This window comes from Diadema antillarum, unplaced genomic scaffold (assembly GCF_040938485.1).
Source record: "Diadema antillarum isolate AM-2024a unplaced genomic scaffold, OU_Dant_1.0 scf00000068, whole genome shotgun sequence".
NCBI classification, from domain to species: Eukaryota; Metazoa; Echinodermata; class Echinoidea; order Diadematoida; family Diadematidae; genus Diadema; species Diadema antillarum.
Genome location: NW_027270957.1, coordinates 2,714,429 through 2,740,217, shown reverse-complemented (window position 1 = coordinate 2,740,217; position 25,789 = coordinate 2,714,429). Strand labels below are relative to the sequence as shown.

At 39.0% G+C, this 25,789-nt stretch overlaps 1 protein-coding gene across 1 annotated transcript in view; it reads right to left on the bottom strand.

The window, feature by feature from the left end:
- Nucleotides 1-695: 695 nt before the first annotated feature.
- LOC139716635 (BICD family-like cargo adapter 1) overlaps nucleotides 696-25,789 on the bottom strand; it is a 65,425-nt gene continuing 40,331 nt past the window's right edge. Inside the window, exon 4 of the mRNA XM_071628163.1 lies at nucleotides 696-1,183. Coding sequence (XP_071484264.1) covers nucleotides 950-1,183 — 234 coding nt within the window. The 3' untranslated portion in view covers nucleotides 696-949. The remainder of the gene's footprint in view (nucleotides 1,184-25,789) is intronic.

The window sequence follows — 25,789 nt, the reverse complement described above, 5'->3', positions numbered from 1 at the left end:
CATCTACTTCCCTATTCGTCATTTGGATGGCCTTGTAATATGTCCTGGCCATGCAAGGATGAAAGGAAACACTATGTAAACAGGCTACCCTATTTCTCTGCATTTGCAATTTGCAATTTTTCCCACTCTCCTGTTTGTACTCTCTGGCATGATAAATGCTCTACACATATTTGCTCACCTACACATTTCAAAGCCTATGAATGATATTCTGAGTATGTATAACAAAGTTTCAAGAAAATGTAAGATATCTTTTTAATAGTAGGGTGTATACTTCTGCTAAGTAACTCATGTAATGTCATATCAATTCTAAATCATGCCAACTGTGAAACATTTGATAACCCTCTAAAGAATTTGACTATGTAAAAAACAATCAAATAAATATTTGAAACTGGTATTATAAATGGTTTCTTATGCTGTCTGAGCCTTGATATGACTGTAAAAAGAAAAATCAGTCTGCATGTCATGCCACTGTTTTTTTTTTCTCTCTTTTTTAATTTTCCATATAATTGTTACTTATCGCCTCTTTTTGTGAGACTGAGAAATACAAGTAAGGCTTTGCAACCATTCTCATGGTGTTTCCCTGTTACTGTATAGAGGTATGTGGAGTTCACATCATACCTTTGAGAAATATTGTTTGTAACATTGAGCCTTTTCTCATCCTGTAAACATTTCATTTTTTTTTTTTTTTTTTTTGGTCGGGGTAGGTTTTGTTGAGATGTAAGAATTAAATAAGTGTCTACATAATGTACAAAATACAGGGGAGGGAGAAGACAGTGAAAGAGAAAGAGGGCGTGAGAGAAATTAAAAGAAAAAGACAAAAATAGGAGTCTGTGTGGCCATGCACATTCATGAGACATACTGTACGTTGTATCTACAGGCAGATATATTGTCCTGAGAAATGGGGAGGGGGCACATGGATGTGCCTTATTTATTTAGAGTTGAAGATTTGTCATCTTACCTCAAGCAGCTGTGCAGTTAACCTCTGGTTTTGGTCCTTCTGCTCCATCAGCTCACCAATGATTCCCTGTTTGTTGCTTTTGGCAACTTTCAGGACAGTGTTTTGATTGGATAGCTCCTTCCTCAATGACTCCACCTCCATCTTGAGATCATAGGCAATATTTTCCTTTTCCACCTGGGCTGTCTCCAATTTCATACGCAGTTCATGTCGCTCCTGTTCAAGGGCCTGAGAAAACATTTAGCAAACAGCAGAGAGGAAAAGAAAAATCATTAATAACTCCAAAATAGAAGAAATAACAAGTGTAAATCATATGAAAGAAGAAAGCAATGTTGCATAAACCTTTATGCTACACATGGCAGACTACAAGATTGTACTTAATTTTACTCAATGTCTCTCTTGTATTTCATCATATTAACAACTACATTTTAAGTAGCCTTGTATAAGTTTGACTCAACTTCAAGTTCAGTTCATTTATTTCACATTTGATTAAAAAAAAAAAAAAATATATATATACATATATATACACAGAAAAAAAGGCACTGAAGATATCACTGACAAGATACAGAGGTAAAAGCTTAGACAGGCTAATACAAAATTTGAGAACAAAAACAAAAGCCAATGGCCTATCAATGGCTTACTGTATACGCTATATATTTCGCGGGGGTTTTATTTTCGCGAATTTCGCGAGTCGGGAGCTATTCGCGAAATTAACAACACGCGAAAATATTACCTTCCAAAATGAATCCCTTGCCTTGATGATACGAACATTTCAGTACTACAGCTGTAGTATACCATGTCACGGCTTACCGAACAGACCATACTGGCTACGCTTGTTTACGCACGTCCACGTCTACTTACGAATACTGTAGAGAGCCAATCCATTATCGCAAGGGGACCACTCGTCAGAAATCTAGGGGACCACTTGTCAGAAATCTAGCGCGATGGACTTAACCACTTCAAAAATGTTGAATTCTAACTTACTAGTTCACAGAGTTTGGCAAGTCTTTTTCATGCAGTGTATAACTAGTATCATTCTTATTTGCTAGTAAGTTAAAAATTCACACTTTCTTTGCCACTTCATATTTTCTCTGGTCCCCCAATCGCGAATTTAACCACTCGCGAAAATGTGTGACAGCGGCAATTCGCGAAAATTTATGTACGCGAAAATTATAGCGTATACAGTATCCCAAGAAATTTCACAAAATAGAGCAAATCTGCAGATAAATATGATAACAGAGGGTATGAATGAGTAAGTTTTACTTAAAATTTATCTTTAAATTGTGATAAAGAGGGGGCATTTTCTTAAGTCTTCCTTAAGACCATTCCATATACAATTTTGGACAAAAATATCTGATTGTGATACAAGAAAATTCATCATTAAAACTAGTGATATGAATGAAACTTAACTGCCTTGTGGAATAAGGAACAAAAGGTCTAACATTCACCAAGCAACTTTGGCAACAAATCATATATATATGAAAACATAAAATTTGCAGTTTGCAATTTGTGTATATCCTGAATTTTGAACTGGTTAACTTTCTGAAAGTATGGAGCTGTATGTGATATGGAGGTAATCCAGTTATACTGTGTATTACTTTTTTTGTATCAACACAAGCCTATTGAAATAGATTAAAGGGCTGATACTCCATATGATGTTACAATTACATTGTATGTGAAGTGAAGCAAGATCATAACTTGATATGATATGTAAAGAAACTTAAGTTGCTCAATGCTCAAGGTAAAACCTTTCTGAGTCTATTTATGGCTCCAATAACTTTTGAAACTTGTGTTTATTTAAGGACGTTCCTCAGTTGAGTTTGTGCGCATCCTAGCTGCGTAGGTTGGCAGTGATGTAACAAAGAGCGTAGAAGCTCACGCACGAGAGATGAGCTGAGCTAGCTGAGCTGAGCAGCTGCTAGCAGATCGAGCTAGAGTGTGGTACATGGTACGTACGGATACCCGACAGCTCCCCGCACTGGGCGGCCTCGCTCGGCTCGCGTGCCGACTGTACGCGTTACAATCTGTACGTACTACGCAAAGTTCAGCGGTACGAGCCGCATAATATAGGTTTACCTACATTGTCATGGTAGCACAACACTGATCGACAGAATCGGGAAGCTTGGAAGTGGAACTGAGCTGTTTCCATTTTCAATCCATCGATCTGTTTTGTGACGTGCAGTTCATCATCTGTTCATCAACATGGTCAAGTGGAGTGCTAAGGTATCTAGGGCCTCTACCTAGTCGGGGACTACTATACAAATAGTCTACTAGACTAGGTGTTCAAAACAACAACAACAACAACAACAAAACAAACATATACGACACACATTTCATCTTTAGGTCTAACAACTCAAACAACCTGAGTATCTCCGTTAAAATCTAAATTACAGGTACATCTAAACTTGTCATTACTAATACAAAATATTGGTTTTGGGGTTTTTTTGGTTACAAAATACAAGGTTACGAAAGTATTATCAAACAAACATTTATCACTTTCACCATTCAGATATTAATTTTTGATTACCAAATCTGGTGTAACAAAAGGGGAATCAAAGAATTTTTTTTTTTTTTTTTTTTTGGGGGGGGGGTACTCAAGGTACATCTCCATAGTTTACAACACTCACTTTACCAACCACTGCAACAACCAACACATGCAATCTACAATCAACGTCATTATATTAAGATTTGTTTTTCCTTTGGAGGACCGTCAGACTAATGCTAAAACTCCCATTTCCTTATATTTATTCGCCTTCCTCCATTATTACTTTCTGCACATGGTTACAGCAAGTGGATAAAACAAACAAACAAACAAGCATGTCAACGTGGAGTTTTCCACACTTGCGTCCACATATTATTATGGCTGTGTAAGGGAAATAATAACAAAACGCACAAGGACATTCCTTTTTGAATATTTTTTCACCATATCACTGCAATTGTGACACGTTTTCTGTTTAAAAAAAGAAAGAAAAGAAAGTGGGGTTTTGACTGAACAGCATGTGGAGATTCATGCATTCTAGCAGGGTATATCCCTGCATTGGTTCCTGGCCAGACATAGGGATCTTACGATGATTTCTGTTGCAAGGAGGCTCTGCTAGCACTACAAACGAGCACATGAACCCCCCCCCCCCCATCTGTACAATTGTTCTGCATTAAGTAACCCTTCTTCTACATTTGATAAACTTTCGTAAAAATGACATGGGTTTTGAATGTACAGCATGACATTCATGAACCCCACCTAATCAGGGCACCCACAATAGGTTTATAACCAGATTTTGGGGTCCTAGGATGATTTCTATCATATGGGGGTGCTGCCAGCACAAAAACTAGCACGTGAACCCCTACTTTTTATTGTTTTTCTGGAATAAGTAAGCCTTCGTCTACAATTTGGTCAAGTTTCGTGAAAATGACATGGATTTTGAATGTACAGCATAAGTTTTATGAACCCAGCCTGGCACGACATCCCTGCATAGGTTCCTGACCAGATTTTGGGGACTTACGATGATATATGTCACATGGGGGCGCTGCTAGCACAAAAACGAGCACATGAACCCCCATTTGTTATTGTTTTTCTGGAATAAATAAGGCTTCTTCTACAATTTGGTCAAGTTTCGTAAAAATGACATGGGTTTTGAATATACAGCATAAGTTTTATGAACCCACCTTGTCAGGGCATCCCTGCATAGGTTCCTGACCAGATTTTGAGGAGTTACGATGATATATGTCACATGGGGGCGCTGCTGGCACAAAAACGAGCACATGAACCCCACTTTTTATTGTTTTTTCTGGAATTAGTAAGGCTTCTTCTACAATTTGGTCAAGTTTCGTGAAAATGACATGGGTTTTGAATATACAACATAAGTTTTATGAACTTTGTCCTTTATCTCACCCCTAACAGAAAACGTAAATGAGAAGAATTTGAGAGATTTTGGTGTTTTCTGCCGCTGTGAGGTGCTGTTTGCTAAAGAATGAGAGTGTAAACCCTAACTTTGAAACCCTTTCCTCGTTTTGGGTACCTTTTTCTGCAATTCTTGCAAATTTGGGGAAAATAACGTGGATTTTGAAAGAATTATGGGGATTTAAGTTTGTCATTGCAGATTTTGTTGCCAGTCATGGTCTTGATCCTGTAACGTTATATCATTTTGGTAAAGGACGGCAGATTAGTCATATTCTTCAAAGTCCCGTAGAAGAAAAAACAAGCACATGAACCTATGGTTTTATTTACATATTTGGGCTTCGGATGGTCAGAGTTACTGTATGGAAAGTTTTGAAGAAAATGACATGATTTCACTTTAACTGAGGAACGTCCTTAAGATATCACTTATATGATCTTTCCAATTCAGCTTGTCATCCAAAACAACTCCTATGGGAGTCCAAAGAGATAGAGAAAGAAAAGAATACAACCCCTTTTAGATAGAAATCTCAGGGTAAAAGTCAAATCACTAGAATCATATAATAATACAGACTTCGTGATCAGATGCAATCTTGGCTATGTACATTGGGGTCAAAGGTACACACGCTTTATTTTGTATGTTAAAATGTTCTTTGTGAATGTCTCATAAAAATCCTTGTGCTGTCTCCTCCATATTTTGGGACACATGTATATGTGGCCATATGATGTGAATCATTAGAAAACAAGAGACCCGGGGTTCTCACGCTCACCTGAGCATCGCAAGTTCACCTTCCATGCATTCTTGCAGATTTTACCTGAGAACATTGGAAACTTGGGGGGTGGGGCAGCTTTGAGAACTGGAGGCATGGTGTCCATTTGCATATCCCATCACACTGGTAAAAATATCTGCCAAAGTATACTGTACTTTATGGAATGGTGGACAATGCAGTTTGAAAAAAACCCCCAGAGACTTAAAGCTCCATCACTTCTGATTCTAGAGAAGAATATTATTGATTATTATCCATACAGAGGATTTTTAGAGCCCAAATACAAGTGTTATTTTGTCGACGCACCTCATCACCTCCAGCCCACTTATAAAGTTTGTTGAACTCGACCAATATTTTTGCCGAGGCGACCAATATTTAAAACATTGGACGGCAAGAGGGGGATTCCCCAAAGTTTTTATAAACTGCACCGTGATTGGCTGAGATAAATACGAGATGACCTGAAATATGAAGTAAAAATGTCTCTGATTGGTCAATCACGAATTAACTAAAATATCGTTTCTTCTAAAATTCTGTGTTTATACAAACAGATTTCATATATCAATTAGTTGAAATTGTTTTGCATACTATTTTTCAAAATATCACTTTCATACCAGGAAATTAAATTTAGGTTTAATGAAAACAAGTTGCATTTTTTTGTGAAGGCGACGATTGATCAATTCAGCGCTACTGCTAGATAGCCCACGCGCGATATACAAATACATGTAGCCGGCCGCCGCCGCCGCTATGCATTTGCATGCATGTTACGTTATGTGTTACTAAGTACAGTAGGACTGCAGTACTAGTAATTCGATCTTTCACGATCTACGGTAGATGTGACGTGAATTGTGTCTCAGATCTCGGATACAAGAAAATCTAATTCTGGTCTAAATTAGCTAGATCTTGGCCTAACAGTAACATGACGGCTACCATGGATACATAGATCACTGTTTTATCAGGGAATGAAGTAGATTAACTTGCACTGAAGAGTGTACCATAACCCATGTCAGGATCAAATACAGTAGGAGACCATACAGCACTCGGAGACAGAAAGGGTAAGTGAAAACATTCTTTGCTAAAATCCTCTGTAGGATAATAATGATAATATTGGATGTCCTATTTTCGATTAATACAAGCAAATATTGGACTCGTCTTCGACTCGTCCAATATTTGTGCGTAGCTCGTCCAATATTTCGACTCGTCCAATATTTGTGCGTAGCTCGTCCAATATTTCGACTCGTCCAATATTTGTGCGTAGCTCGTCCAATATTTCCTTGTATTAATCTCAAGGCCATCCAATATTATATAAACATTCCTTAATTTAGGAGGTTTGGGCCCCCTGGGGCCCTATTGGCCCAAAAAGAAAGCATGGTGCCCATTCAAACACTTTGAGATCCTATCCCCCTAGGAATGCTACTTGCCAAGTTTGGTGAAAATCAATTGTGTTGTTTTCAGCAAGAACATGAAAATGTACAATTTAGGTCTGCATTTGGATCCCCCCCCCCCTCCCTGACTCGGGGGGGGGGGGGGGGGAGCCCTGGATCTGCAATGAACAAACTTGGAACAACAGTCATCAATGTACAAACTCATAGTAACTTTGCTTTATCACTTCTGGTTCTAGAGAAGAAGAATTGTAAATACTCCTTAAAGTTGGGGGGGGGGGGTGGAGGGGGGATTGGGCCCTCTTTAGGGGCCCCAAAGGGAAGCATGGTGCCCTGTTGAACAAATTGAGATCTTAACCCCCAGGCATGGTACCTGCCAAGTTTGGCGAATATTCATCAAGGGGTTTTCAAGAAGAAAATGAACATGTACAATTTAAGTCCCCATTGGGACCCACCCAACACCACTCCCCCTGGGTCCCAAGCGGTGAGGGGACACCCCCGATTCTGCCATGAACAAACTTGAAACTAAAGTCATCAATATACTGACTCACTGTATTAACTTAGCTCAATCACTTTTGGTTCTAGAGAAATTCTTTAAAGATTCCTTACCAGAGGGACTGGGTCCCCCTCGCCCCCCCCCCCCCCCCCCCCCCCCCCCCCCGCCCATGTGGAGCATGGTGCCCATTTGATGAAACTGAATTCTATCCCCCTAGGGATGCTACCTGTCGAGTTTGGTGAAAATTCATTATGGGGTTTTCAAGAAAAATGAAAATCTACAATTTAAGCCCCATTAGGACCCCTCCCTACCCCTTCGCCTGGGTCCCAACGGGGGCACCCTTGATTCATCATGGGGTTTTCAAGAAGATGAAAATTACAATTAAAGCTCCGATGAGGACCCCTCCCACTCCCTCCCCTGAGTCCCAATGGGGGCATCCCTGATTCCGCAATGAACAAACTTGAAACTACAGTCATCAATGTACTAACTCATAGTATTAATTTAGCTCTATCACTTCTGGTTCTAGAGAAGAAGATTTTTTAAGATTCCTTAATTTTGGGGGTTTGGGCCCCCGTGGGTCCTACTGGTGGGACATGGTGCCCATTTGAACAAATTGAGATCCTATCCCCCTTGGGATGCTACCTGCCAAGTTTGGTGAAAATCAGTCATGGATTCTCAAGAAGAAGATGAAAATGTAAAAAGTTTACGCACGACGGACGACGCACGACAGATGAAAAGCCATCGCAATAGCTCACTTGAGCCTTTGGCTCAGGTGAGCTAAAAAACAATGTCGTCTTGATCACACACTATCTTGGCTGTGCAAATCGGAGTCAAATGTCATAAATACATTATTCTGTATTATGGTTAGTCCAAGCCCTATCAGCCCCATATTTTGCACACATATAGAGCATGTTGCATGAATTATTTCATTGCATAACAACTTCTTCTTTGGACACCATCTTGTGAGCATGAATTTGGATTCTAGATCAAAAATACTTTATTCTGTATCTTGGTTAATACAGACCCTTCGCTCCCAATATATTGCACACAGACCGAAAATGTTTCATTCTATGAGTTAATGACTTTTTGATCAGATGCTAGCTTGGATGTGCAGATTAGGTTCAAAGGTCAAATAAACTGCAACTTGATTACTACAAACCCCAATTTAATGTTGCACTCTATAGATTCTGTAATGTGGATTATTTTAATGAATAACAACTTCTTGATCAGACATCATCTTGGCTTTATACATAAATTAGGGTCAAATGTGAAAAATACTTTCTTTACCTTGGTTAATGCATTGTCTATTGCTCGCAATCCTTCAACTTTACTTGTGGTATATCACCTAATATCCCGTGATGAGATCAAATCTGGTTAAACTTGTATATACCACACAATCATTCTGTAGGGAAAGATTTGGGCCATGGGGTCGATAGTCAAAAGAAAATGCTAAAATTTCAGTATTCTGTTGATATTTTGAAAATGACTCAGTTTTGTCATGAAAATTGGTGTATGTAAACAGATATTACTTGCAAATCATATGAAACCATTGCCTTACACTGGTAAGATGTTCTGTTCACCTATTAGAACAGTGTAAAATAGCAGAGGCATAGCAGTCATCATAGCAATGTTTCTACCTTTTTTTTGTTTTCTGAATGTATTAATTGGAAAACAGTTTTTCTCATCAAAGGGGAGATGCTACATGTATAACATTATTGTGTGACTAAGCAAAGCCTAATTTTTTTCTTTTTTCTCTCTCATTTGAATTAAATATTTGATACCAACAAATTGACAGCACAGCCGTAGGTAAGCTGTAGGCTAAGAAATAGACACACACACAAAGATATAAATCTTCACATGGAAATTAAGCAAGAACAATAGAAGAGTAGGCTTTACCTGGGAAAATTGGAGGGGATGATAGGGCCCTCATTCAAACTGAAATTTACCAGTGGGACATGGATTTACAGTGTATGTTTCAAATGCTCTGTGACAATCTCAAAGGACAAAACAATATTACGTGTACCTGCAAATGTTGACTTGGTAACAGAATTGTTAAATAATGTACAAATAATTTATGAAGGATGCCATTAGCTCTGGATATGTCCTTTGCTCATTTCTAGGTGTAAACAGCTCTAGGTTATTAGCTCTAGATATGTCCTTTGCTCATTTCTAGGTGTAAACAGCTCTAGGTTAAAGTACACCACAATGCTGATCTACACTCTGCATTCTGCAAATGTATGATGGTACAAAGTACAGTCTCAGTCTGCATGCATCCCCTAGGTAGATCATTCCTACAAATTGTTGACATAGGGCTTTCCCCACCTCTTCCTGATGCAAATCATTACAAGTGAAACATTGTGTTGACATTCAAATATTTTGTCAGGCAGATGTCCATCAGCACTCAGATGTAATCACTTCAATAACAATTGCATTCATGCACTCATGCATTATAATAAGGTATGAATGAGGTTTCAGTCATTATTCAAAATTTTTCAAATCACCTGCTGCTAATAAATCATTGCATGATTACACCCTCTAATTGGAAGAAGAGAAAATAACTTGAATCCCTCCTCTTATTCTACATAAAACCCTCTTTGCTACATTGCAAGTATCCAGAAAAACACATGCACACACATAATACAGTCAACCTTGCCTAAGTGGAATCTATCGGGACCGACAAAAACACTTCAACTTAAGCAAAATTTGACTTCTGCGGAAGTAAATTTTTTTTGACTTACATTTTCTGATGAATTTTCATCATGCAATGTCTTTTTATATTTACATTGACCATAATATAACAGCAAACGGTAGCAATATGTTGTTTATAGTGTTTTTGCTTTGCTCGAGTTTGTACAATAATCGTGAAGCTAACATATTGGACTGTGATAATGGAATGCATTGCATGTATTTTTTTTTTTTTTTACACGGTCACAACCATCATGGTAAGAGTATTTATCTCCATTCTTCAGTCTTGACAACTCCTGATCATCATCATCAATAATACAAGTACGATTATCAAAAAGTGCAGAGGACACAAAAAGTAAACATGAATCTTGTGCTGGTTTTGAGTTGGTTTTATACACAGTAACTCATATTGACAGAGTCAAGATCTTGTGTTCATATCTTGTGGCTTCACCGCCTGATGAATCACTGAACACTGGCAGTAAACACACACCAATATCATATGCACTATCACATTATGTGTTCCCGCCTAAGGATACACAACTTATGCCTAGGTGTGGGTCTGGTCGCATACAATCCCCTGGTCTGATGCACAATAATTGCATAAAGAATAAAAGCCCAACCCATGTGTGTGACCATCAGCCAACCAAGCTAGAGTTCATGACGGCGTGGGCATGTTGGCAGAAAGCATGTGCTCACATTTTTTCACAGCAGATTTGTATTAGACCTGCTGGGAACGGGGTGAAGTGTAAAGTATATGTATACATGTTATGCACTCACAAACTGATCACTGTACAAGCTGTTATTTTTGTGAGGGTTTGATTTTTTGCGGATTTCGTAAATTACAGTTGGATCGCAAATTTAACAACATGGGAAAATGTTGCCATGCGCTAGGCTAATAGTGCATTTATGGTAGTGTCGGTGTCAATTTGCAAAAACAACATCTCGCGAAAATGTCTGTGACCTCCTCTTTCACGAAAATATCTGTACCGGTACGCGAAAATAAGAGGTTATACAGTAATTACAGGTTGCGTCAGTGCCATACTAGCCTTTTGCCAAGGCCTCGTGGCTGAGGAATGAGACTAACTCGCCATACCAAGCACTGCAAGAAATGGGTGAACGTGAGATCAAGTGGGGCAGCCACGAGGCCTTTTCAAACCTGGATTTTTTCTGCCGCTTTGCGACCATGAATTATTCATGCATTCATGAGTCTATCTGCAGTTGGTATGCTAATTGTCACAAATGTACATTCCGCTAGATATATGATGTACGTGGTTGTTAGTGGAGAAGTTTCTATAGCTATACAGTGCATGCATGTGAAAGGCAAGAGCTCACCCAATACAGAAAGTTCCAGGAAGTGCCTACATATTTGGCTGAGTGATGAAATACATACACTGTCCTTGTAGCCCAATCTAATTGGTAGCGGTAGTTATTTTCAGGTATGATGTTATGCACATAACTAGACAGGAAGTCAGGGTATCTGGAAGGCTCTTGAAGTCACAAGTATGTAGCCCCATGTTGGAGAGAACTACAGAACCTTCCAGAAAGGGTGAACGTGACTACAGTCAACCTCGCATACCTCGAATCAGTTGGGACTGAAGAAAGTGGTTTGACGTATGCGAACTTCGAGGTCCGCGTATGTCGAATTTTCTTCTAATTATCCGACGTTTATCGATGTTCAACATGGTATCTGTTATAGTGCCTACCGATTGTTTGCATGCTTGTCAATTGGAATTGAATCGACTTTAATTATTTATGAATGAATTGAATGAAAATCGATGTTCTTCTTTCAACACTGTTTTCTGGTGGACAATTAAATCACCTATCACCATAAAAACAAAAAGAAAATACCAGTACATAATCGAGTGCAGGACGGGGTTGCAGAACATGCGTGCTGAATGTACATTGCATGTGGATGACTGTGGTGTGTCTACAGAATACTGTGTATGCATTTGCGTAATACTCGTACACGTCATGTAGACAAACCCGTCAAAACACAAACTAAATGTACCAAGCACACAGTTACACAAGAATCACATTCTTAGCTTTGCAAACTATTAATATTTCGCACAACTATGGGCGTACATGTAGCTCACCAAGAACATCTAGAGCTACAGGGAGCGACGGCAATGTCGCACCACTAGGCACCGGTCTTCCGTGTGTCTACCAGCAGCACTCTCAGTCAGCCGATTGATACCGTTAATCATTTCCAAATGTAAAAACAACAATCTGTTATTTATTTTAGCATCGTACGGAGCAGAATATTACTGTTATTCATTTCCAAATTTAAAAGCAAACATCCAACATTTATTTTACTATCATACGGAGCCGAATGTTACTGCTGTCCACTTCCAAAAGTGAAATGAATCATCTGACAATTATTTTAGCATCGTACGGAGCCGAATGTTACTGTTTTTCATTTTTGAACGTCAAGGCAGACATCAGACATTTATATTACCATTAAACGTAGCTGAATGTTACTGTTATTTACTTTCGAAATATAATAGCAAATATCCGACATTCATTTTGGCATCGTATGGAGCAGAATGTTACTACTATTCACTTCAAAACGTAAAAGCAATCATCTCACATTTATTATGGCATCTCCCAGAGCTGAATGTTATTACTATTTACTTTCGAAAGTAAAAGCAAACATCCGACATTTATTTAATCATCATACAGAGTTGAATATTATTGTTATTCACTTCCGAACGTCAAAGGGATCATTCGACATTTATTCTAGCATCTTCCAGAGCTGAATGTTATTGCTATTTACTTTCGAACGTAAAAGCAAACATTAGGCATTTATCTTATCATCGTACGGAGTTGAATATTATTGTTATTCATTTCCGAACATCAAAGCAAACATTCGACATATATTTTAGCATCTTCCGAAGCTGAATGTTATTGCTATTTACTTTACAACATAAAAGCAAACATCAGACATTTATTTTATCATCATACGGAGTTGAATATTATTGTTATTCATTTCCGAACGTCAAAGGGATCATTCGACATTTATTTTAGCATCTTCCTGAGCTGAATATTATTGCTATTTACTTTCGAACATAAAAGCAAACATCTGGCATTTATTTTTATCATCATATGGAGCTGAATATTATTGTTATTCATTTCCGAACGTCAAAGCAAACATTTGACATTTATTTTAGCATCTTCTGGAGCTGAATGTTATTGCTATATACTTTCGAACTTAAAAGCAAACATTAGACATTTATTTTATCATCTACGGAGTTGAATATTATTGTTATTCATTTCCGAACATCAAAGCAAACACCAAACATTAATCTTACCATGGAATGCAGCTGAATGTTACTGTTATTCATTTCGAAATTTAAAAGCAAACATCCGACAGTTATTTTAGCATCGTATGGAGCAGAATATTACTGCTATTCACTTCCGAACATAAAAGCAATCACCTGACATTTATTCTAGCATCTTCCGGAGCCGAATGTTATTGCTATTTACTTTCGAAAGTAAAAGTAAACATCCGACATTTATTTAATCATAGTACGGAGTTGAATATTATTGTTATTCATTTCCGAACATCAAAGGGATCATTCGACATTTACTTTAGCATCTTCCGCAGCTAAAAGTTATTGCTATTTACTTTCGAACGTACAAGCAAACATCCGGCATTTATTTAATCATCGTACGGAGTTGAATATCATTATTATTCATTTCCGAACGTCAAAGCAAACATTCGACATTTATTTCAGCATTTTCCGGAGCCGAATGTTATCCTTATTCATTTCCGAACGCAAAATCAAATATCTGACATTAATTTAAGCACCGTATGGAGCTGAATCTTACCGTTATTCATTTCCACAAGTATAAGCAAACATCCAACATTTATTTTAGTATCATACGGAGTCGAATATCACCGTTATTCATTTCCAAAATTAAAAGCAAACATCTGACATTTATTTTAGCATCTTACGGAGCCGATTGTTACCGCTGTTCATCTCCAAAAGTAAAGTCAAACATCCGACTTCTTTTGGTGGCCCGACGTGCGTTTTTGGTGGCCCCGGACCACCGGGCCACTGTTAGTGTCGAGCCCTGAATAAGTGCAGCACACGAAGGATGGGCTACTTGGTTGCCAAAAAACAGTAGTGAGTAATATTGCAAGATCAGATTCGGTTTACGGCTTCTGAGTATAGTGCTATAACTGTAATCATAAACATTTACCGAAGAGGATTGTTCGCATAAAAAAAAAGAGAAACAATCTTAGGGGGCCTATACGATTGTGCTAGAAAAGAAAAAAAAATTAAATTACCGAAAACTCAAATAAGATTCAAGTCAAGACAGGGGTAAAGTAAATGATGATTTTTTTTTGGTCTGAAAATCGTACAGCATATCATTCCATTTCATCTAAATTTGTCAGAATAAACTGTTGTTAAATCATATCTATACTATTCTTGATTATGCTAGGCCTATACTTCCAGATCATATACCACACTGTTTTCATAATCGCATTGCTGAAAAAAAAAAAAAGTATTCAGTGCTTGCATTCTTGGGGGGGGGGGAGAATAAATGAAACAAACTTCGTGAAAGGAAAAAAGTTTAAAAAGCACTACGCAGGAGATTGATGTTTGGACAGTGGACAGTGATTAATGCCAAAGATATAACTGTCAACACCTAAGCAGGTGTGCCACGACGGTTAAGAAATCTACGCGCATGGCATGACTATCACGATCGCCAATCAGAACACAGTGGTTAAGAAAAGAAGATGATGGGGCAGAGCGTAGTGCTATCGTAAGCACTCCCATGGCACGGGTGCTACTGTATGTGCATACCGTGTACATGTGTAGGTAGGTGTTTGGGATTTTTCTTGTCAGCTGTGTACCGGGTATTTCTTTGGGCGCACGATCGTTCTGGTCTCAGAATATTTACAATCGAGTGTGAAAAGATTTGTGACATGTCTTCGCTGTCCACACGCGCTTAATCGGAAATGCTGAGTGATGTTTGCAATTTCGATTTGAGTAACATGCTTGGAAAAACAAGTTAATTTAGATCGGGACATTAGATTTCCCTTCGAGGTAACCGAACTTCGAGTTAGTTTTTTCGAGCTAGGCGAGTTTTAATACACAGAAACTCCATAGGAACAATCGGGACTTTCATTGTGCCCTCGAGGTAAGCGAGGTTGACTGTATGTAAGTAATAGAAAGATAAGAAACTCATGTCAGGTTCCAAAAGGCCTCCTGGCTGCACCACTCGATCTTGCGTTTCACTAGTTCCCTCGCAGTTAGTCTCTTTCTCAAGCCTCAGCCAGGAGGCCTTGTCAAAAGGCTAGTGCCATACCTGATTGTGAGTTTTTTTGTTTTTTTGTTTTTTACCAACCCCCGCTGCACCCACAGGAAAAAAACAAACTCCAATTTGTGCCATGGAGATAACATGTATTCACACAAATCTGGGCTTGAAATTATCTTTAACATACCGTAAAGTTCCATGTATAAGACGCACCCATGTATAAGACGCACCCCTAATTTCGGACCTAAAATTTAAAAAAAGAAAAAAAGAAAAAGAAAATGTCCACGCAAATATTGCGTGTGTCATACATATTATTTCAGCTCAAAATTTCCCTAGAATGCAGCATGTATTTGCTCTATTTTTCGTTTCCTTGTATATTTTCTTTTAACGGTATTCATCGGACATCAACAAAATACGGAAGACGCAAAATGCAAGACTTGTCTCGGTACTCACTTGCTATTGTTTCGCCTTTCAATCGTGGTACATGTGTCATGCATATCGTACTCATGAGTGTACAGTACGATCTTTGCTGCCATACATAGCAGAGGGTGTCTCGCATATTGACGCATGTCAGACTGGAAGGTTCATTACGAAAAATAAGAAAAACATCAACAAGTGTAGCAGAGGGATCATACGGCAAGACGTACGGTGCGTATGGTAATTACACTATGCACTGTTATCAGTAACATGTGTGTCTCTTGTACCATGCTTGTATGCACAGTGCTAGCCTTTTGCAAAAGGCAGCTCGCTATAATTTCAGCACACGCACACAGAGAGCAATGGACTTGCACACACAGCGCGCCCCATCAAGCGCGCTTCGATCCGATCGCTGTGTGCACGCGAGTCCATTGCAAAAGCCTCTCTGCAGCTGCTGCCTTTGCCAAATGAGGCTTGCTAGCTAGCTAGCTAGCTACAGTGTAGCTATGCTATCCTAGCTGGCCTCGCACTCGTGAAATGAAGAGCAAACAACCGACATGGATATGCATGCATGCTTCACACATCGTTCATATTTACGGTGACATAGTGTCGATCCTACTCCATATTTTACAGCTTTTGTCTATGGCCATATTGATACTAGTACATTGATAAGTTTTACGGTATCGGTAATTTAGTAATGATACCTGTAGGCCTACATCGCGTATTCCAGCTACTAGGTTGGCTGTTGGTAGCTTGGTAGACTGACATCGGTAGCATACAGCAGTGCTGTTACAGCTGTTGTCTATGGCCAGATTGATACATCGTTACTGCACAAGGCCGATGTAAGTTTATCTCGTATTTGCAGCTTTTGTGTGTGTCCAGATTGAAAGATCGCTCTTTTATCCGTAAGTTTTAGTGATTGCTTACCTTCCAAACGTCGATGGGCATACATGGCCCCAAGTTGGCCTTATAAAATTGGGTGTACATGACAGATTTTTTTCCGTGATTCGACTGTACCCGTGTATACGACGCACCCCCGATTTTCAACGTTTTCCGACGAAAAAATAGTGCGTCTTATACACGGAACTTTACGGTAGCCAAAATTTGACTTGTAAATTTTGACTTCTGAAAGATTATCTTAAGGAAATAAATAAAAAGAAAATTGGGACTTTCTAGGGCTTTGACTTAGCCGAGTTTTCGACTTGTTCCAGGTTGACATAAGCGAGGTTGACTGACATGCAACACCATCAAATTTAGACCTCATCTTCTATGAGCAATATTCTCGTTCTACTTTAATATTGAGGGTACTATCGTGGCCTTGCACAAGACTTTGTTCTTCATACTGTAGTCCTATCCAACTTCTGAAATGCAGACATTGTCATTATATAGATGATGACTGGTGGGGGAGGGACCATACGAAATCTTCCACCCGAAGGGTTTGAAATGCTATTGAGGGAGGTTATATAAGTCCCGAGACAAAGTCGAGGGACTTATAGCCTCCCGAAATAACATTTCAAACCCTGAGGGTGGAACGTTTGGTACACGTTCCCCACAACAAAAGCCATCATCTGTTATATCATATGGGTTAGTCAAATACCATCATCTGTTATTGGTTGATATTATCAAGTTGCCCAGAATTTTCTGTGGAAGCGATGTTCGCAACGTCAACCACCAGCACAACGCACTTGATCACTTGCCCAGAGCCAAATTCACTGTGCGCGGGTCCTTCAAATAACACTTTCGTATGCATTACAGTAATCGGTCATCTACTTTTTCACATTGTATGGAATAAGCAAATTCATCCTATTGATTGCGTGAAAAATATGATTATTTGTTCAATCATTTGGTATCATTTGTCATTTGTTACGTGAAAATGTTTTCCCATGGGAGAACATTACAAAAATGTTCTGCCCATCATCGAACATAACCAATGTGCCTCCATCACATGACTGTGTTTAGCCAATCACTGACAGTATTTGACTAACCCATTTAATATAATACAATGTACATTGTATTTGTATTGCTTTTTTTAATGTGATGTGAAATGCAACTGATTAAACTATACTTGGGCACAATCATGCAAGACTAATGGAAATGAGGATACCGATTTATGCTAACATACATCTCTGACAGTGATTTAAGAAAAGAAATATATCTATACATGCATACACATGTATATGGTGTTTTGAGCGGGCATCCTTGTAGCACCCAAACTACCCTCTTTGGTAGGTATGGGGATGTATGTGGATGTCTGTGTCTACATACTACTGTAAACCAAAGATTATAGAAGTGCACACAGTGCTGTGAATGCTTGGCTTTTTTAATACATGTACAATGTGTATTATGCAAGTGGTGAGCCTTGTGCATCACATTGCAAACAGCCTGGCCATTACAGATAACTTTTTTTTTTTTTCAGTCTGTAGGCTCTACCCAGGTTCTAGAATGTAGTGTGTGAATTCTATCTCAGCTGTATAGCAGCCTGTAGCAGCCACTGAAATTATTGATCTGCAACGTATTGTTCAATCTGAAAGTGCAATATCATTTAGTTTTACTCAGTGTATGAAACATCGACTACAGGTAAACACACTTGCATGTTAGGCCTATACATGGCTTCCACAGTGTGAGAGGTGGCCATCACTCCCACTGCGTTATCCAAATCCCGTGATCTCTGTGCAAACATCCATGGCAGTGCCTGATCACAATGTGTGTTCTTGTTAGTGCGATGCTCTCAACCACATTGGATTTAATTCTGATATTGTTTAGTACATAAAACATATATAGACCGCTTTAATCCTGGGCATTGTTGATTATATTATTGTCTCTCAGGATCTCAGCTCTATACTATGACCCTTGGTGGTACAAGCTGCTTGGTCATAGCATGGAGTTAAGATCCCTCACAGAAATAATATCCACAATGAACAAGATGAAAGCAACCTGAATCTGTTTTAGCAAAAAAAAAAAATAATAATAAAAACAAAAACAAAAACAAAAAAAGAAAAGAAAAATAAACAAAAACACAAAAAAACAGTCAATATCTTTATGATATTGGTGGTATTCTATGTGTACCTTTCTTTTGTTAAACTTAGATATAAAAAGCATCAACAAACACAAAATTAATTGCAGATACTTTCAACCCACTACAATCTTTCCCTAATAGATCAGATTCAAGACTCTCCTTTAAGCCCCGGTCACACAGCACTCCATGTCTAAATCACGCACAAAAAGTTATGAAAATCTGGTGGACGTGGTCGTAAGTGGCAATTTTTTGGTCAATTTTGGTTTGGCAGTGCTTTGTACGGGGTATGACCGTTGGCGGCTGTTCCACTGCTGAAACACTGCCTGAGCACAGCTAACGACGTCCAGCGACGTGTATGTACGCCAAAAAATCCATTTGTCAGTGATAAGCCGCTAAACACACACTATTTCCTGTGATACCAACGCGTACCACGCGTCAGATGACTGTGCTCTGCCCGTGACAGACCGCTAAACTTTCACGTCTTACTGCGTCTCCCCAAGTTTTAATCACTGCCGGAACAAGGATTATCACGTGTGTTTCACGTGTGTTGCACGTCTTTACCACCGTGGTTGTCCGCGTAATAAAATTTTGAGCAGTTCAAAACTTTTTACCACATCTGACGCCATTCCGATTTTTCTCCACGTCCTGCCACGTCTATAAATCGACCGTAGCTCATCTTAAACTCGACATCAATGCGAACAACATCGTCTGCTTCACGGGAGACCACTTTTTGACGTGTTTTGGCCGTGATTAAGCCTTAAAGCGCTGTGTGACCGGGCTTTTAGTACATGTTGGTATTAACCTGCCTTGTGCAACATATTGGTGCAAAAAAAAAAATTATCAACAACATCCTTTACAAAAAAGATGGAGGCATTGAGCTTTATGTGTCTGATGCTTCACATCTGTTGTTTGAGGTAAGCTGGATATAATACTGCTATTAAAAATAAAGTCATTATATGTATGTGAATATCAGTTTCACCACAAAAACATGATTGCTGCCATAGTCTACTGACCTCGAAAATACTTCTCCTGAAGATTTTGAAGCTGTAGACTTGTAAGAAAGCCCTTTTTGTATTCCCTTTAGACTGGGAGACTTTAAATTGACCTACTATCAAAGACATGTTGATAATGACTCCATGAAGAAATTCTTGAGACAAGTTTATCAGTCTCTTTCTTTTCATTCATCTTTAAAGGTCTAGGGAAATCACACAATATAAAGGCCTTTGTAAACATTCAAATAACTAATATGTATGTAATCAACCCTAATATTCCTTTAGAAATCTCAGGTTTGAGCAGAAATGAAAAACACTATGCAGTTTTAAGAATTTTATGCTTGCAAAGCCCCGCCTCAAAGAAGGAGACTAAATTATGGGTGTGGCTTTTGACATATTGTGATGTCATGTCAGGAATTCTTAGCCATTCAGCTGTGCAGTAAAGTCCTAAATATCATTAAAAAATTATGATTTTTCACAACAGATGTTGAAATGACAATAATCGGCATTGGATGACTGATTTTGCATCAGCTTTCATGTGAATAAAAACAAAACTTTAAACTTCTTATTTTGGTTTGAGCAGATTACTAGTACATGATTTTGAGTGTTTCAGAGGGCATTTTTATTAGAAAAAGGAAGTCACAAGCACACAATTTGTGTAGTAGACTCAGCGCAGTCATTTCTTGAGTTTGGCAGGCAAGTCGGGCCAATCTCGCGATGCATTGTGAGCGAAGAGCAAAAAATCAAAACTGGTTTAAAAGTCCACGGTATTGCTTTATCTCCAACTACGTACCCAGGTATGAGGCCAGTTCACTGATGAATCACTAGCCACTCAAAGCTCACACACTCACTCACTACACTCTTATATGTACACTGTTGATCTAGCTATGAGCTGTATTTGCATGTGTGAGGATCATTAGTTTGTTCTTCGACCAGTGTTGTGTTTAGACTGCTGTGATTTCTAAATTGTAATATCATCACCTCTGAATTTCAGTTGTGAGTTCGTGCATATGAAGCCTTACTAATATCCCCTTTCATATCAGACGCTGAACAGTGGATGAAATCTGGAGGTCTTCCACTGTTCACCCTAGACCACTGTTGGTATGAAAGGTAGCCCAAAAAAGACACCAGGGTGAACGGTGGAGGAACAGTGGACGAACAGTGGATGCGATGCATGCTAGACCGTCTAGCACGAACAGTGGATGAACACTGGATGACATTCCGGTATGAAAGTTCTCCGCATGAACACTGGACATTGAGTGGAACCGAAAATCCTAAAATGTCAATTTTGCTGCTTTATTTGACCTTTTTTTTTTAAACAGCCGGCATAATTCCAAATCCTTATCTAATTCTATCAACAAAGTAATAATATTGATCAGTTTAAAATGATATCACATTTGAACCGGTTGAGGACGGGCTGATTTTGCTACAACACACATTTCCCATAGACACTCGCCCAAGTATACTCGCCGACTCGCCTCAACAGGTTTATAATCTTGGGTGATAACTGTCATTACCGAGGGTTTGTAGTAGTGATTACCAGTACACAAAATTCCTATACCAGAAATTTTGAAATCGTAACAAGATATGGGACAGACAGATAGATGTCGCTCTGTCTGGCTGTACATGTATGTCCATCCATCTGTGTCTCTGTCCATGGATAGAGACAAAGATGGATGGACGTACAGCCAGACAGAGGGACAACGTACCCCACTTTATGCCTCTGGCACGTCCAAGGTTGAAGTGTAAAGTCTCTCAATATGCATGTCAGCAGGCAAGCCAGGGTGCATGCGAGTGTTTTTCCTTTACTACTTGTAAAAGTGGAAATTTTTCGCACATTACGCACAACCAGAAACTAGCGCGAGAATAAACGTACGTGAATATTTTTGCTTTCCATGTTCCAGAAGTTGATGTCTTGATTACTGCAGAATTAAAAACACGCAAAACTCCTTTACCTGGCTGAGCACGAAAAATTAGTCTTGCCAAAATATCCACTTTCACAGTATTTATTTCAAATATTTTTTAATTACATTTTTTTTTTGGGTAATATAAAGAACAAACTGCATTGAATATTCTGAACTAAATGGCATTTGGAATGAACCAATATCATGTCCAGTCTTAATTCATACAAAATGTACATCATGGAGTTAAAGTTCACAACTTCATACTGTATATAAACTGTACTCATCTCCACCAAGCATCTTATTTTCACCCAATACTTAATTGTCATTATGAACTTTTCCTGCAAGTTTCAAACATCCAAATCCGTCCACAACTTTTTGAGTGATTTTGCACACAGACAAATAAATAAACGCCAATGAAAACATAACCTCCTTCCTTGGCGGAGGTAACTATAGTTCGTTTATTCACCTGCATTTACTTAAGTACAGCAGTGCATAACAACAGAACAACAGAAAAGGAGCATCTATACTGTCAGTTTATGTGACAATACATCTGTCAGTTCTGAATGTGATCATACCAATTTCAGAAAGTCCTGTTACTTTTCAGTGCCACATCTTAAATCTTGCTTAGATAATCTTAAAGAACACTTATAACAACCAAGTCTTTTTGGCTCCAGACATTTCAAGGAAAGGAACTTCGATTCTCATGACAAATGCCACCCTCAATTGCATATTAATTGACACAGCCTGTTCACAATTGTTTGTTGAAGGGTATAATGTGATGTCAAATTAGTGTTTTTCCTAAACATGTATTAAAACTGAATAAGATCCAAAAAAAAGGGGGGGGGCATTCTGAAATTGCAATACACAACACCCTACTGTGATGTCTGCCACTCCCACCATTAATCACCATTTATACACACTGCCTCGACAAAAGCATTTCCAGGGAGAACCTTGTGACAAATTGCACAACGCGCAGGTGTATATTGTATGTGTATGTGTATGTGTGTGTGTGTGTGTGTGTGTATGTGTGATGTGTGTATGCCAACACATGTATGCAGCCATGCCTTCCTGGGAACACAAGCGCTGTTGCAATGTAGTTGGCATTGGAGCATGGCTGCATACATAAAAAACTCACAATTCTGACAAGTTGATGAGCATATTTGTCTATCAATCATGCTGAACACTTTCAAAGAAAGATCTATTCATTATGTCTGACACAATGAGAAATTGTGTCGCAAGGTTATAGTTTCATATTGCTTCAGTATGTTTGCCAGTGACATGAAATATGTTAATCATCTGCAGATATTTGCCTGCATCTAACATTATGACCACTCATCTTAATAGGTAAGGAGACACAAGAAAAAGTCTATAGGAAGGTCCAGAAGAAAACAAACTTATATTCTATTTGAATGACAAATTGGTCTTTTTTTTTCTTTTTTTTTTTGCATAGTGACGAAGGTATATGCTGAAGAATGCTACAATGTATTTTAAGAAGACTAACTGATGTCTGATGCTCTGTAAAATGTCATATAAAACATTACTGGTATGCTACTTTATACCCCGGGAAGAACTGATGTGAAGAGTGATTACCTGAAGGAAAAATAACCTTAGAAAAATATTGCCCACTTTGTCTCTATTACATCTAGAGCTTGAAAGAAAACCAAAACCCAAATGTGGATTGAGTTATAGCAGCAATATTAGCTGAACACATCAGTGAAAATTTAAAGAAAATTGGACGATCTGTTCAAAAGTTATCAATTTTCAAAGTTTCGGTGATGTCATCACTGGAAAAGGAGAGTACTACACTTCATGATGCTGTTATTGACAACAACATCTATAAAGAAAGGAGAATTCTACAGAATTTCATTTTTCATAAAAAGTAAACAAAAAGTAAACATTCCATCGACTTGCTATTGACATATATGTTGAGGGTAATATCATTCCACCTGCTATAAAGTCTATAGTGCTCTTTTATTGTGCTAGAAAAGTGAAAATATGTTGAATTTTCTCTGCATTTTCTTTTTATCGTTGTCCACAACAACGTCATGAAGTCTATTACAGATACAAATGTCTACTAATATTGCTGCATTCACTCAATTACACTTTGATATATTTGGACTTTGGTTACCCTTAAATGATGTACATGCCAAGCGAACAGTTATTTCACAGTCACGCTATTATTGTCTTTGCAAATATCACAAGAGCTTTCAGAGACCCCGTTTACACCAACCGAAAGGCCGGCCTCGGGCCGGCCCGAGGCTGGCCTTTCGGTTGATGTAAACGCACAAAAGTCGAAATGCGGTACCAAATGGGGTACCAAATTGCGGTACCAAATCGCGGCCCGAGACTACCTCGAGGAGGTAGTCTCGGGCCGGCCTTGGGCCGGCCTTTATTTGGTGTAAACGCAAGCGGACCCTAATGCACGTCCTGTAGAAATCTTGCTGACGTCACGCACCGGTTTGGTTTCATCAAAGATCGTACACTATGTACGATCTTTGGTTTCATTTTGCGTTCACTTCCCTTGTGTCATTTTGTGCAGCTGGGACCGGTGACCTGCGTATAGAAAACCGGCTGCTGTCTCAATTTTTTTTTAATAGATGAAATATTTCCTTCTTGACAGGTCAGAATATATCTTTATATATGATTTGTTTACCCTTATTTTTACAATTAAAATTCTGCAATCAAACGTCGGAGTAATGTTGTCTATATTAACAGAATACAGTAACCCTTTCGTTTACAACGGTCACGTCCCAGTCCCTTAGAGCGCTACAAACGACGAAAAGGAAACATGCGGGAGGGGATTTCTCTCAGAGGCCGCTGCTCGACAAGGCACTGTAAATGCATGAAAATGGGAGTCCGAGGAGCCCGTCACTGTAAACGGGGTCAGAGTGACACAGGGACCACCATTCATTAAATTCACATTTCTCATGTGTGTGAATCTATCATGCACTTCAAACAGGACTGCCCTCACAACAGTACAGGCAAATCAGAAAATGTCATGAAAACTGAAAATGAAGAAGCATACAAAGTCCAAGACTATTCTCATGAAGACAAGCAGGTGCTTATGACAGAAGCAGCTCATGCAGCCGTGTTGGATAGTGCTTGCACAAAAACTGTCACAGGACGTGCATGGAAAGAGTCATACCTGGCTTCACTGTCCTCAGACGAGAAGATGCATGTGAAAATTCAAGCCAGCGATACTAAGTTCAAGTTTGGAGGAGAAAGTACAGTCAGATCAGATGAACGGATGGAGTGTCCATGGACCATGGCTGGTCAGAATACAACAATTGTGACTGATGTGATAGGAAGTGACATTCCACTGCTGCTCAGTAAGCCGGATATGAAACGGTTGGGATTCATTCTGAACATGGCTGATGACACCCTAGAAGTCAATGGAAAGAAGCTAGACCTTGATACCACTTCATCTGGCCACTACTACTTACCACTGAGAGATTGTGAGATGCACATTGAAAGGGTGAACATGGTTCTAGAAAAGACAACCCAGGAAGAAAAGAAAAAGATGATCACCAAACTTCACTGCCAGTTTGCTCACCCCACGGCAAAAAGCTTGAAAGCTATCATGAAGGATGCTCTAGATGATGACTATGCCACCCTCATTGAGGAGGTCAGCAACAAATGTGAGGTGTGTAAGAAGTACAAGAAAACACCACCTCGCCCTGCAGTGAGCCTGCCTCTGGCTAGACAGTTCAATGATGTGGTAGCCATGGATCTGAAGCAGTTTGGCGAAGTGTACTTCTTGCATTTCACTGACCTGTTCACTAGATTCAGTAAGAGCAAAGTGATCAGAAGAAAAACACCCAAGGTGATTGTAGAGAGCATCACAACTGAGTGGATTGCAGCCGGATTCGGGCCACCCAAGAAATTCCTGGTTGACAATGGAGGAGAGTTCAACAATGCCGAATACAGAGAGTTGGCAGAACAATTCAATATCGAAGTTTGCACCACAGCAGCATACTCGCCATGGTCAAATGGTATTTGTGAGAGAAACCACTATGTTGTG